The sequence below is a fragment of the Coregonus clupeaformis genome, chromosome 25, assembly GCF_020615455.1.
Source record: "Coregonus clupeaformis isolate EN_2021a chromosome 25, ASM2061545v1, whole genome shotgun sequence".
Lineage (NCBI taxonomy): Eukaryota > Metazoa > Chordata > Actinopteri > Salmoniformes > Salmonidae > Coregonus > Coregonus clupeaformis.
Genome location: NC_059216.1, coordinates 16,887,228 through 16,900,418, shown reverse-complemented (window position 1 = coordinate 16,900,418; position 13,191 = coordinate 16,887,228). Strand labels below are relative to the sequence as shown.

The following is a 13,191-nucleotide window of genomic DNA, read 5'->3' as shown; positions in this document are numbered from 1 at the left end:
TGAGAAAGTGAGACATTTTTCTAAAGATCTCAAAATGAGTCATTAAGAACAGACAAAAGAATGGCAAAACGTGCACCTAAACCCTAGATGATAGTTTAGTATGCTCTTACCTTGCAGTACTAACTCTGCAGCGGCGTCCATGCCATCAGCAGACTGGCCCGTCTTGTCATTGGCTCCTTGCTGCGTCTGGACTCCAGGTTGAAGCGGGTTGAAGACCCCTTGTCCAGGGATGGCAGAGGGCATGAAGCTTCCCGGGACAGTGGCTCCGTACGGGGAGTCCTTCATGCTGTCCTGAGCCTGCGACATGGAGGGCTGCACCAGAGCTGCAGGAGAGGAACAGAAAAAACCATCTGTCAGTATTTTTTTTATCACTAATATTTTCTGGCAATATTTACTCAAAAGGTAATGCAACATCATGGGTTCTATAGACAGTCAGGTCATGCAGTACTTACATGTAGGAGCTGAGCCCATGCCTGCTTGCTGAGGAACACCTGCTGCCTGCATAAAACCTACAGGAGGGAGATACAACACACCATTATCATTATTTGGATTATCTGAACAATAAATCACTATTTAGGCCATTCAAACCTCATTTACTGTTTAACGGATGCCCTGCTTCACTTTTCTCCCCTTATTGAAAGATGTACCATTTTTGGGCCAATTTATGCAGTGCTTTGTTCATATAATGCAGTCCGCTTTCCATTGAGGATTTCCCAAGCTGATGCGCGAGAATCAAAGACCAAACAGCCGCAGATCACTCGCTTGTTATGTTCGGGCCTCTTTCCTCTGCCTCAGAGCTCCCCTCATTCCCTGGTTGACAACCCTCTCTCTGCGTTATGCATCACTGTCAAACTGACACTGATAAAAATGAGGGCTGCTGCAGCTGATTGGATTGGTGCGATGCAAACGCATCCCTGTCTGGTGTGATTGGACATGCCTGCTGTCAGAGTGGCTTCCTCGGTCATCCATCAGCGCTGCCTGGCCGCAGACCGAGCCGATCGATACACGATTGGTGGATTGGTGAGAGATATCGCGTTGTGACCTGCCTGCATATCATCATAAATACGGCTAACTGGGCCTGGCTGACTGGCTTCAAATGCCTCATTGGCTCATTGTCCAGAGCCCAGAGAGGGAGCTGCTGTCTACATTAAGCTTGATGTGTTATACACATGCACACACACACGCGCACACACACACACACACACATGTGTTGTGCCATACACAGGCACAGACAGACAGATACATATGCAGGTATAGAATTGAGAGGAAGACAATGTAGAAACTGCAGGAGTTTAGCGACAAAGGAAAAAGCGAGGGTAATTCATCATCCCTTCACAACAGACAGTGTGACTGACTATCCAGGACCAGGAAACTAAAGTTCCCCATAATTGGAGATGTTTTGTTTTCATTTCCAACTATTCTTTCTTGTTTTTCTCCCAATGACTTGCTGTTTCTTTTCAAGGATGCACTCTCCCCTCCTTTCTATCTTCCCTGCTCCCTTTCTCCCCTCCTCTGTTTCTTTGATTAGAACAATTCACCACGGGTTACCCCTAGCCTAAACCTCAAATTGAGAAAAAGAGAGAGTGACAGAGAGTGACAGAGTGACAGAGATGTGAAAAATAGAAAATATAGAAGGAAAACACCCCAGAGTCTTCTACTGCATTTGAGAGACAGACAGACAGAGAGACATACAGGCAGAGAGAGACTTTGCTCCCCAGCATTTCCTCCTGAGGAAATATATCATTTGTGGGGATTCTGTTGACGTAAGTAGAAGAGGAGGAGAGGAGGGGAAAGAGGAGAGGGAAATGGGGAGCGCGGGAGAGAGAGAAGGCTCTGAGGGCCTATGCCAAGCGGCCTCCTGCCCACCGTATGCCTCTCCTTCATTAACTATGCACAAGACAAACTGCTGACACAAAGTCACAGAGCCCACAGCCAGATGCTTCTGGGTGAGGAAGGAGGGGCCTATTCCTCCATTGCTCCATCCCTCTATCCCTCTATCGACATGCAGGAGCCACCCTCCCTCCCCTCTTCCTCTTGTTTTTATAATTACTATTACGCAGCAGCATTCATCCCCAGCAGACCTCACTGACTGACTGAAGCTCCCTATTGTAGCACAGAGGCATACATCTATGTCTGTGTGTGTCTGTGTGTGTGCGTGTGTGCGTGCATGTGGTGTGTATGCGGTGAGTATGCGGTGTGTATGCGGTGAGTATGCGGTGAGTATGCGGTGTGTATGTGGTGAGTATGTGGTGAGTATGTGGTGTGTATGCGGTGAGTATGTGGGGTGTATGTGGTGAGTATGTGGGGTGTATGTGGGGTGTATGTGGTGAGTATGTGGTGAGTATGTGGGGTGTATGTGGTGAGTATGTGGGGTGTATGTGGTGAGTATGTGGTGTGTATGCGGTGAGTATGTGGTGTGTATGTGGGGTGTATGTGGTGAGTATGTGGGGTGTATGTGGTGAGTATGTGGGGTGTATGTTGTGAGTATGTTGTGAGTATGTGGAGTGTATGTTGTGAGTATGTGGGGTGTATGTGGGGTGTATGTGGGGTGTATGCGGTGAGTATGTGGTGTGTATGCGGTGAGTATGTGGGGTGTATGTGGGGTGTATGTGGTGAGTATGTGGGGTGTATGTGGTGAGTATGTGGTGTGTATGTGGGGTGTATGTGGTGAGTATGTGGTGAGTATGTGGGGTGTATGTGGGGTGTATGTGGTGAGTATGTGGAGTGTATGTGGGGTGAGTATGTGGGGTGTATGTGGTGAGTATGTGGGGTGTATGTGGTGAGTATGTGGAGTGTATGTGGGGTGTATGTGGTGAGTATGTGGGGTGTATGTGGTGAGTATGTGGGGTGTATGTGGTGAGTATGTGGGGTGTATGTGGTGAGTATGTGGGGTGTATGTGGTGAGTATGTGGGGTGTATGTGGTGAGTATGTGGGGTGTATGTGGGGTGTATGTGGTGAGTATGTGGGGTGTATGTGGGGTGTATGTGGTGAGTATGTGGAGTGTATGTGGGGTGTATGTGGTGAGTATGTGGGGTGTATGTGGTGAGTATGTGGGGTGTATGTGGTGAGTATGTGGGGTGTATGTGGTGAGTATGTGGAGTGTATGTGGGGTGTATGTGGTGAGTATGTGGGGTGTATGTGGTGAGTATGTGGGGTGTATGTGGGGTGTATGTGGTGAGTATGTGGGGTGTATGTGGTGAGTATGTGGAGTGCGTGAGTGTAAGCAACATAAATAACACGTGAATTTATGGGTAACAATTCAAATTAAAAGAAAGGATGAATCATTATCTTCTCGTGAGTGGGGTAACATGTATCATCATTTGATTTGTGGGGGTAACATGTATCATCCCGTGTAGCTCAGTTGGTAGAGCATGGCGCTTGCAAGGCAAGGGTTGTGGATTCGATTCCCACGGGGGGCCAGTATGGAGAAAAAAAATACAAAATAAAAAAAATTATGCATTGGATAAGAGCGTCTGCTAAATGACTAAAATGTAAATGTTAAATGTTTCATTTCTCTCGCATGCCAGCTTAGCTGAGGCCGGCGCAAATTCCTACTATTAATGTGTCCAGGTTAAACATGGTGGGGCATCCTTCGTTATAAACAGTCGGTTAAATTCACGGTTAATGCATCATATTCTGACCTATTAGAAGCAATTAATACCTGAAACAACAATGTCATCATGGAACAAAACGACCGGCCAGAGATTAGAGCCCTGTGTCACATAAAAATCTTCCCAGCGTGAAATACTTCCCAATCGTTCTGATTGTGTTGTGATTGTGACATCATGTTGTAAAATTTCTCACAGTGTGAAAATGTTCCCAGTTCAATAATTGCACGTGTGTCTCTTTATGTGGATGGCTGAGCTAGTGCGGATGTTTCTCTCACACCCCCGTCTTTGCAATCGCAAAAACTCTCTCCTCACATCAACCCTCAGCACTTAGACGCGCGAGTCCGGGTGTTTATATGCTGACCTTCTCATTGGTCAGTCAATACTCCTGGCCACCATTGATTGGCAGATGTGTGAAGCAAATGCGGGTGCCCACAGAACAGTTTTTCGAGGTTGAGGAAAGGTGTGAGAGAAACATCCGCACTAGCTCAGCCATGCACATAAAGAGACGCACGTGCAATTATTGAACTGGGAACATTTTCACGCTGGGCTACTCTGCTCAATGAAGAGACATGAGAGAGCAGTTAGCTGTTAGCTACTTTTCATCATTCTAAACATTATTATTTTCTGTGAAATAATCTCTCCTGTCTTATATTTGACGAGGTTGAAGTACTTCTGACATAATGTTATGATCTTAGCCAGATATCACTGTACTGCGCAGCAGAGCACGAGCAAATGGCTCAGCATAAAAATGTTAGTGATTAATTTAGTGATACCTGAGCCATGCCTGTACCTTAGTTATTGATGAAAAAACAGGCCCTACCCTGTCCTTAACCCAATGTATAATGTCGTGTCCCGTCAGGCTCGGGTAGCAGAGCTCTAGCATTCCTCAGCAAATATCCAGTGCAAGATGATAGTATTTTTGACAACCAAATTGAGGTCAAAATGACTGATAACATGGAAGTGTCAGCTACATGGTGATTTGTGATTCCTAACTTACATTTTACCGGTAGCCTACTGCCTGCACCATGACGGAATGTGTTTGACGTTATCAAGCGCCGCACAGAACAGCCCGCATATACTGCAAAATGCATCAACAGTGGTACGCAAACACTTCGTGCTGATCAGGACCTCATGATGTGGTCGACTGTCTCCAAGGTGGGGGCATTTTCTGGCAACCGGATGAGGCAATCGAAGGAGGATGCGATGAGTGAATTGACTGCATAGACCTACTGGCCTCGAATTTAGTAAAGCTTGCTTTCTTCAAAGTAAGTCTGATAGGCCTATTCATCTTTGTACTAATATTTTGTTAAAGCCTATAGGTAATGAACTCATTATACAGTAACATTTCATTTGATTACAATTATTTATTGTCAATCATTCTTGAATTACAAAAACAAATATTGCACTTCATTGCACTATATACATCACCTTAAATTACGTTTTATCCTGTAGCTGATAGGGATTGGATGGCACTTTTTCCAGTGCTGCATTCATTTGACAGACCTAACTTGAATGACTGTCCCTCTTTATATACAGTAGCCTATTTCACCTAGAAAGTGTTTGGGGGAGCGTGGGGATTATCTTCTTTCGCTCGCTCACCTCACTTTTCTGGAGGAAAAGATCTGTTCAATAGGCCTTTTTTATGCAATACTCTTCACTGGCAGACTGCTGTGTCTTACCTGGAGGAGGCTGGGAGGCGTTGAACCCTGCTCTGAGGAAGGTGGGCGGGGGGCCATAGCCTGGCGGGGGCATTGCCATGGAAACAGGGAATGATGGAGGAACAAGACCCCCAGCAGGGACAGCCTGGGCCACAGGGAGCTGAGAGGAGAGTTAAACCAGAGAAATGAGTGCTGGGATGAATATGCATGGTTGAGATGATCACTGTAACATCATTTAACAATCAATCAAAGAATTTGGAGGAACAATAGTTTCCTACAGGTAATCATGTTTTAAGACAAATACTATGAGAAGCAACAACATTTAACTGCTTTGGGAGTTGAGATGTATTATACAACGGGTGTGTCTAATTCTGAATGCTGATTGGTTAAAACTGCATTCCAGCAGGTGTCTATTCCACAAGTTACCACCAGCTAAATCTGAGGTTAAAATGCCTATTTACTCTGTTCCATCTGACTGCGCAATCCACTGTCTCATCAGCCCAGCCAAGCAATTTATAAACTTGATCTCCATTATAAAAAGCATCTAGACATTATCTCACATTTCTTTTAGACTAACATTTCATTTTCAATAGCAGAGATTTGTATATACCTTGCTGTCTGTCTCTCTGACATTTGCAACATTGTTTCAATATTCAAATTCGATCTCCAGCTGTCCAATAGTAATGAACGTGTCGGGAGTTGGGACGAGACAGACAGGCAAGCAGCGTTTCTCAACCAGTCAAAATCATGAATCAATCAAGCTGGCAACATTTTAATGAATACATACAAAGAAATGTCAATTGAAAAAAGGTCAAACGAAACAAAGTGCAGCTAGTTTGCAGTCTCTCCAGCTTCAGTTTGAAGTGATTGTGTTAGCTGTGTTATTGGCTAGCTCCTCTTAACAACAGTATCCTGACGAGTGAGCACATTTTCTATGCCAGGCGAAATCGCGCCTTATTAGCTCATTGTTATGGATGTATCCAAATAAATGTCACTAGAAAAGAGCTTAAACAACTGCAAATGCAGCTACTTTGCTGTTATTCTGGCTGCTTTTTGACATGTCTGCAAATTAGTCATATTTGGCTAGCTAGCAAGCAAGCGATAAGAACGTTGCCAGCCAGTATGGCAATGGAACATTTAGAACGAACGACTGGGTTGCATCCATAGAGATACAGAACAAAAAGACTGAACGACTGGGTCGCGCCTCTGGCAACCGAACCGGTAGAATGAACGACCAGCCGGCTTGGGTAGCAATCCTAGATTTGTGTCGGGACTATATCTTGTGGTAGGATGAAATAGTATGAATAAATTCATAAAAATAAAGTTAATGAAAATATGTTAAACATTATTTGAATATGTTGGTAACCCTCGAAGCTGGTGTTTGGAGGATATATTGGCACGTGCCAAGAACACCCGTGCCATTATATCCTCCAAACACCGGCTTCTCAGGCATTATCACTTAAATATCTGACTGACGAGTTGAATAAGGCATGTGTGGGGGTAAGTTGCATGAATGAGCTTAGTAGACAGATTAACTCAGACGGAGGTGTTTTCTCTGAGCTGAGTTGTATACTAATCCACAGCCTAAACACTTCCCCCACCCACTGAGCCAAACCTTCTCATTAGGCCCACCCATGAGCAAACAAACACAGGCCGTGCTTCCTGCATTCACTCAACAACCCTATCAGCTCTTCAGAAACACTTGAGGATAAGCACCCCATAGACAGGGCAGGCAGCTAGCACCAATCACAGGAAGATTATGGTGTTCAGTTTCACACCACTGACTGACTGGCTCCATGGAAGACACTCAGTACAAAGGAAATGGGAGAGAAACCATGGAAACGTGAATTCATGTGCGATCAACTTGGAACTCGACAGTTATCTCGTAAGATCACCAACTTCACAGCCACATCAAATGTGCATGGGAATTGTAAGGAGTTGATTGATACCAATTTCACGGTGGGTGTTCCACCCTCCAGAACTCTTTCTCACAAAAACACACAACTCTAAAAGAATGGTGAACTTACACGCAGAAAACAAGGTATTTATGCTTCAATGTTGAACATTAGTTTTATGTTAGACGTTTGGGTACCTGCACAGGCATCATGGAGACCTGTTGGATGAAGGCCTTTTGTTGGGTCTGTTGGGTGTTGGTGGCTGCCATGGGTTCAGCGCTCACCGCCTGGCTCACCGCTTCCTTCACCGGCTCTGGCGCATTTTTGGCTGCTTCCCACTCTACAGTTAAGAAAAACAGAGAGGGTTTGAGAAGAAAATTCACTGTACGACACAGATAGTCACATTTCCTTTGCCCTGCTGAGCTGTATCTCTCCAGTATTATGGTTTTCAGTGGGACTTCCTACTCTGAGAAACCCAAAATAACCAAACGCCAGAAAATATTTGTGGTTGATGTTAAAAGAGTTAATGAGAATGTGTGACGCCTGTGTATGAGTGAGCACTAGTGTTGAGCTTGTATGTCCAGTGCTTGTGTATGTCCAGTGCTTGTGTATGTCCTGTGCTTGTGTATGTCCAGTGTGTGTGTATATGTCCTGTGCTTGTGTATGTCCATGGCTTGTGTATGTCCATGGCTTGTGTAAGTCCTGTGCTTGTGTATGTCCATGGCTTGTGTAAGTCCTGTGCTTGTGTAAGTCCTGTGCTTGTATATGTCCTGTGCTTGTGTAAGTCCTGTGCTTGTGTATGTCCTGTGCTTGTGTATGTCCAGTGTGTGTGTAAGTCCTGTGCTTGTGTATGTCCATGGCTTGTGTATGTCCAGTGCTTGTGTATGTCCAGTGCTTGTGCATGTCCAGTGCTTGTGTAAATCCTGTGCTTGTGTATGTCCTGTGCTTGTGTATGTCCAGTGTGTGTGTAAGTTCTGTGCTTGTGTATGTCCAGTGTGTGTGTATGTCCTGTGCTTGTGTATGTCCAGTGCGTGTATATGTCCTGTGCTTGTGTAAGTCCAGTGTGTGTGTATGTCCTGTGCTTGTGTATGTCCAGCGTGTGTGTATGTCCAGTGCTTGTGTATGTCCAGTGCTTGTGTAAGTCCAGTGCTTGTGTAAGTCCTGTGCTTGTGTATGTCCTGTGCTTGTGTATGTCCAGTGCTTGTGTATGTCCAGTGCTTGTGTATGTCCAGTGCTTGTGTATGTCCAGTGTGTGTGTATGTCCTGTGCTTGTGTATGTCCAGTGCGTGTATATGTCCTGTGCTTGTGTATGTCCAGTGCTTGTGTATGTCCAGTGCTTGTGTATGTCCAGTGCTTGTGTATGTCCAGTGCTTGTGTATGTCCAGTGCTTGTGTATGTCCAGTGCTTGTGTATGTCCAGTGCTTGTGTAAGTCCTGTGCTTGTGTAAGTCCTGTGCTTGTGTATGTCCTGTGCTTGTGTAAGTTCTGTGCTTGTGTATGTCCAGTGTGTGTGTAAGTTCTGTGCTTGTGTATGTCCAGTGTGTGTGTATGTCCTGTGCTTGTGTATGTCCAGTGCGTGTATATGTCCTGTGCTTGTGTATGTCCAGTGTGTGTATGTCCTGTGCTTGTGTATGTCCTGTGCTTGTGTATGTCCAGTGTATGTGTAAGTCATGTGCTTGTGTATGTCCAGTGTGTGTGTAGGGTGTTTCTCAAAATGCATACTACCGTGCACTGAGCATGCAAGTTGGAGCACGAGAGGGTCGGAGTATGAGTTCAAATCAAAGTATGCGAAACAGAGCACTTCTTGGACGCGTACTCCGTTGGTACATATTTTGAAGCATGCATCGATGCAAGCTTCAACTGAAAGTATCCACAGAAATATGATGCAACCATGTAAAAAATCGACACAACATTTCTTGAAATCAATGGCAGCCATTATTTGAGCTGAAGTGAGAGAAAATAAACTGACTTCAGAATGAAATGTTGCCCATTCACATCTCATATGTTGCCTGACTACAATATTTTATCTTGACACATTAATAAACACATACTCTGTTAATTCTGGCATGTTTACCTGCCTACAATACCCACTGTCGTGTGCATAGAACGCAAGCCCATAGTAAGTTAATAGGGCTAACGTTTACTAGTTAGCTACTACTGTTAGCTGGCTAGGTAGCCACTAACAATCAGCAGCTAGGTACCCAGGAAGAATTGACATCTACCTTGCATAACATTAGTAACATTTTTGCCTGTTAAACTATCTGGTTAGCTAGATTATTACGATGCACATATAGCTAGCTGATAGCCTAGTGTATATCTTGTTTCGTCTCCATTGTTGCCATTGTCCTGGCCGGAAGAAGGTTCAGTGAACGGGGAGGTGCAGCGTGAGGTAATACAGAAGCGAGTGCTTCTCAAATATGTTTTATACATTCTCAAGAGAATGTCCTCTGACAACGCACTCGGAGCATGAGAGTGTGGTGCACGGTAGTATGCATATTGAGACACACCCTTAGTGTTCATTTATGTGTGTGTGTGTCCTTTGCTGCATCTGCTCACCGGCGTTGACAGTCTCCTGGTCGATCATGCCTCCCTCAGCGAAGCCGTCCAGGTCGTCCAGCTTGACCTTCTCCCAGGGGATGTAGGTGACCCCCAGGTCCATGTCCCACAACTGCTTATACTCCTGCTTCACTCCCTTATTCAGCGCCCACGCGATCTGAACACACACACACAAATGTCAGGGGATACATGAAAGAGCAAAAATATCAAGGGCATTTGGGTGGAAACAGGAGAGTATGAAATATCTAATGGCTGGGTTGCTATGACGTCAGCGGTATGGTAAGCGAGGCGCCCAAGAGATTTAAAAATCTTACACACACAGAGGACATACCCTAACCGCAGTGAAGTGGCAATCACATCACGCCAGACTTTACCTTAATGACCTTGGAGCCGATCTTGTATGAACCAGTGCTGAGTTTCTGTCTGGCGCGGTAGGCATCCTGTCTGTGGACCATACAGATGTAGGCACAGCCACGAGGAGGGATCATCTATAGAAGGAGAGAGTGAGAGAGGGATGAAGGAAGGTGAAAGTGACAGGGGTTAAGCAGTTAACCCACAGTATGGTCAGAACTTGCTAATGAGAAATGCCTGGCCTGGCTTAAAGAGCAAAGGGTGAGTGCTTTAAAGTAAACACAGTCAAGATAATTAATATTTCCCCCAGGTCAGAGGTGACAGAGCTTGCTAACCCACATAATGAGCAGCGGTTAATGAAGTCAACTCAGGCTCAGACTGAGATTGAGAGAGAGGGTGCTCTACTCACATTGATAGACTCAATCTGACCAAACTCTTCAAACAGGTTGGTGAGGTCCTGCTGAGTGGCCTTCTTGTCCACCTGTCCCACCCACAGAGTGGTGCTGCACACTGGGGACACATAGTAGAGATGGAGGCTTAGAACACATTAAAGGTGCCAAGGATGATAAACATTCAAAGGAAATAGTGACCAATTTTGGAGATCTTCATGACTAGTGATACACTAAAACATTAAAAAGGTCAGTGAAGCGCTAATTGAAGGCTGGTATTACCACTGAGAAACTTGGATCGGATTGGAGGCAGTCCTTTCTTCTGACGCTCTTTCTCTAGCTCGCGGGCATGTCTCTCGCTGGAGTAGGACCGCGACAACTTCCTCTTCCGCTCTCTGGAGCGTGACCGCGATCGCTTGCGATGTTTACGTTTCCGAGAGCCTGACCGTGATCTGGACCGTCTCTTCCTGGGAGATCTAGAGTAGAGTCGTGGTAAGATCAACATGGATGGTGGTGCTATATTCTGCGCCTCTGCAAGGTGTCTCAGGTTGCCTTGTGGACGGTTTCTCTCAGAATGGGTCCTTAGACTCACCTCGATCGTGACCTGGACCGTGTTCTTGACTGCGTGTCAACCGTCTTTGACTTCTTGTCCTCTGGCTCGAAGATCTCTTCGTCCATCTCTGGCCCGTCATCCAGGTCCATGTCCATGTCCTATAACACAGGCATCATTACAACAGCGCTCTACTTACAAATACAACTACAACAGAGGTCTTACAATTGCAGGTAAAATCAGTTTTAGTCACAGAGAAGTTCATGAGTCAGTGAGGGAAGAAAGGCTTACCTGCTGCTGGTTGTCAATGGAGTCGTCCATCTTGTTGTCTGGCTCCGGGTGCTGTGATTGGCTGCTGCTCTGCTGGAGTGTGTTCTCAGACCCAAAGATTCCATCCTGAAAAACACCAGATTGGTTAGTGTCCTACCTACTTTCCTCACAATGGTCTCAAGAGACGAATCTATGGGAAATTAGTATGAAATTAAACAGGTAGGGGTTCGGGGAAGGAACCAGGGCAGCTTTTTTGGGGGGAAGTCAATTCCTGTGCCTCTAGAGGTGATGTATAGCAACCTTCTGCTGGTGCTGCTAGTGCTCCGGTATGGATAGGGCGGACCGTAAAGGAAGGGACTAGGGGTGTCTGTGAAGGTGTGTGTTGTGTAGATACCTTCTGCTGGTGCTGCTAGTGCTCCGGTATGGATAGGGCGGGCCGTAAAGGAAGGGACTAGGGGTGTCTGTGAAGGTGTGTGTTGTGTAGATACCTTCTGCTGGTGCTGCTAGTGCTCCGGTATGGATAGGGCGGGCCGTAAAGGAAGGGACTAGGGGTGTCTGTGAAGGTGTGTGTTGTGTAGATACCTTCTGCTGGTGCTGCTAGTGCTCCGGTATGGATAGGGCGGGCCGTAAAGGAAGGGACTAGGGGTGTCTGTGAAGGTGTGTGTTGTGTAGATACCTTCTGCTGGTGCCGCTAGTGCTCCGGTATGGATAGGGCGGGCCGTAAAGGAAGGGACTAGGGGTGTCTGTGAAGGTGTGTGTTGTGTAGATACCTTCTGCTGGTGCTGCTAGTGCTCCGGTATGGATAGGGCGGGCCGTAAAGGAAGGGACTAGGGGTGTCTGTGAAGGTGTGTGTTGTGTAGATACCTTCTGCTGGTGCTGCTAGTGCTCCGGTATGGATAGGGCGGGCCGTAAAGGAAGGGACTAGGGGTGTCTGTGAAGGTGTGTTGTGTAGATACCTTCTGCTGGTGCTGCTAGTGCTCCGGTATGGATAGGGCGGGCCGTAAAGGAAGGGACTAGGGGTGTCTGTGAAGGTGTGTGTTGTGTAGATACCTTCTGCTGGTGCTGCTAGTGCTCCGGTATGGATAGGGCGGGCCGTAAAGGAAGGGACTAGGGGTGTCTGTGAAGGTGTGTGTTGTGTAGATACCTTCTGCTGGTGCTGCTAGTGCTCCGGTATGGATAGGGCGGGCCGTAAAGGAAGGGACTAGGGGTGTCTGTGAAGGTGTGTGTTGTGTAGATACCTTCTGCTGGTGCTGCTAGTGCTCCGGTATGGATAGGGCGGGCCGTAAAGGAAGGGACTAGGGGTGTCTGTGAAGGTGTGTGTTGTGTAGATACCTTCTGCTGGTGCTGCTAGTGCTCCGGTATGGATAGGGCAGGCCGTAAAGGAAGGGACTAGGGGTGTCTGTGAAGGTGTGTGTTGTGTAGATACCTTCTGCTGGTGCTGCTAGTGCTCCGGTATGGATAGGGCGGGCCGTAAAGGAAGGGACTAGGGGTGTCTGTGAAGGTGTGTGTTGTGTAGATACCTTCTGCTGGTGCTGCTGGTATTCCCGGTATGGATAGGGCGGGCCGTAAAGGAAGGGACTAGGGGTGTCTGTGAAGGTGTGTGTTGTGTAGATACCTTCTGCTGGTGCTGCTAGTGCTCGGTATGGATAGGGCGGGCCGTAAAGGAAGGGACTAGGGGTGTCTGTGAAGGTGTGTGTTGTGTAGATACCTTCTGCTGGTGCTGCTAGTGCTCCGGTATGGATAGGGCGGGCCGTAAAGGAAGGGACTAGGGGTGTCTGTGAAGGTGTGTGTTGTGTAGATACCTTCTGCTGGTGCTGCTAGTGCTCCCGGTATGGATAGGGCGGGCCATAAAGGAAGGGACTAGGGGTGTCTGTGAAGGTGTGTGTTGTGTAGATACCTTCTGCTGGTGCT

At 46.7% G+C, this 13,191-nt stretch overlaps 1 protein-coding gene across 3 annotated transcripts in view; it reads right to left on the bottom strand.

Moving 5' to 3' along the window:
* LOC121539162 (SR-related and CTD-associated factor 8) overlaps positions 1 to 13,191 on the bottom strand; it is a 52,081-nt gene that overhangs the window by 3,588 nt on the left and 35,302 nt on the right. For all 3 annotated transcript variants that reach the window (XM_041847460.2, XM_041847461.2, XM_041847462.2), the window contains exons 10-19: positions 11,302 to 11,406; positions 11,053 to 11,171; positions 10,743 to 10,936; positions 10,481 to 10,581; positions 10,095 to 10,208; positions 9,721 to 9,877; positions 7,363 to 7,505; positions 5,292 to 5,430; positions 453 to 509; positions 111 to 323 (exon numbers count right to left, since the gene is read on the bottom strand). In XM_041847460.2, the coding sequence (XP_041703394.2) occupies positions 111 to 323; positions 453 to 509; positions 5,292 to 5,430; positions 7,363 to 7,505; positions 9,721 to 9,877; positions 10,095 to 10,208; positions 10,481 to 10,581; positions 10,743 to 10,936; positions 11,053 to 11,171; positions 11,302 to 11,406 (1,342 nt within the window). The remainder of the gene's footprint in view (positions 1 to 110; positions 324 to 452; positions 510 to 5,291; positions 5,431 to 7,362; positions 7,506 to 9,720; positions 9,878 to 10,094; positions 10,209 to 10,480; positions 10,582 to 10,742; positions 10,937 to 11,052; positions 11,172 to 11,301; positions 11,407 to 13,191) is intronic.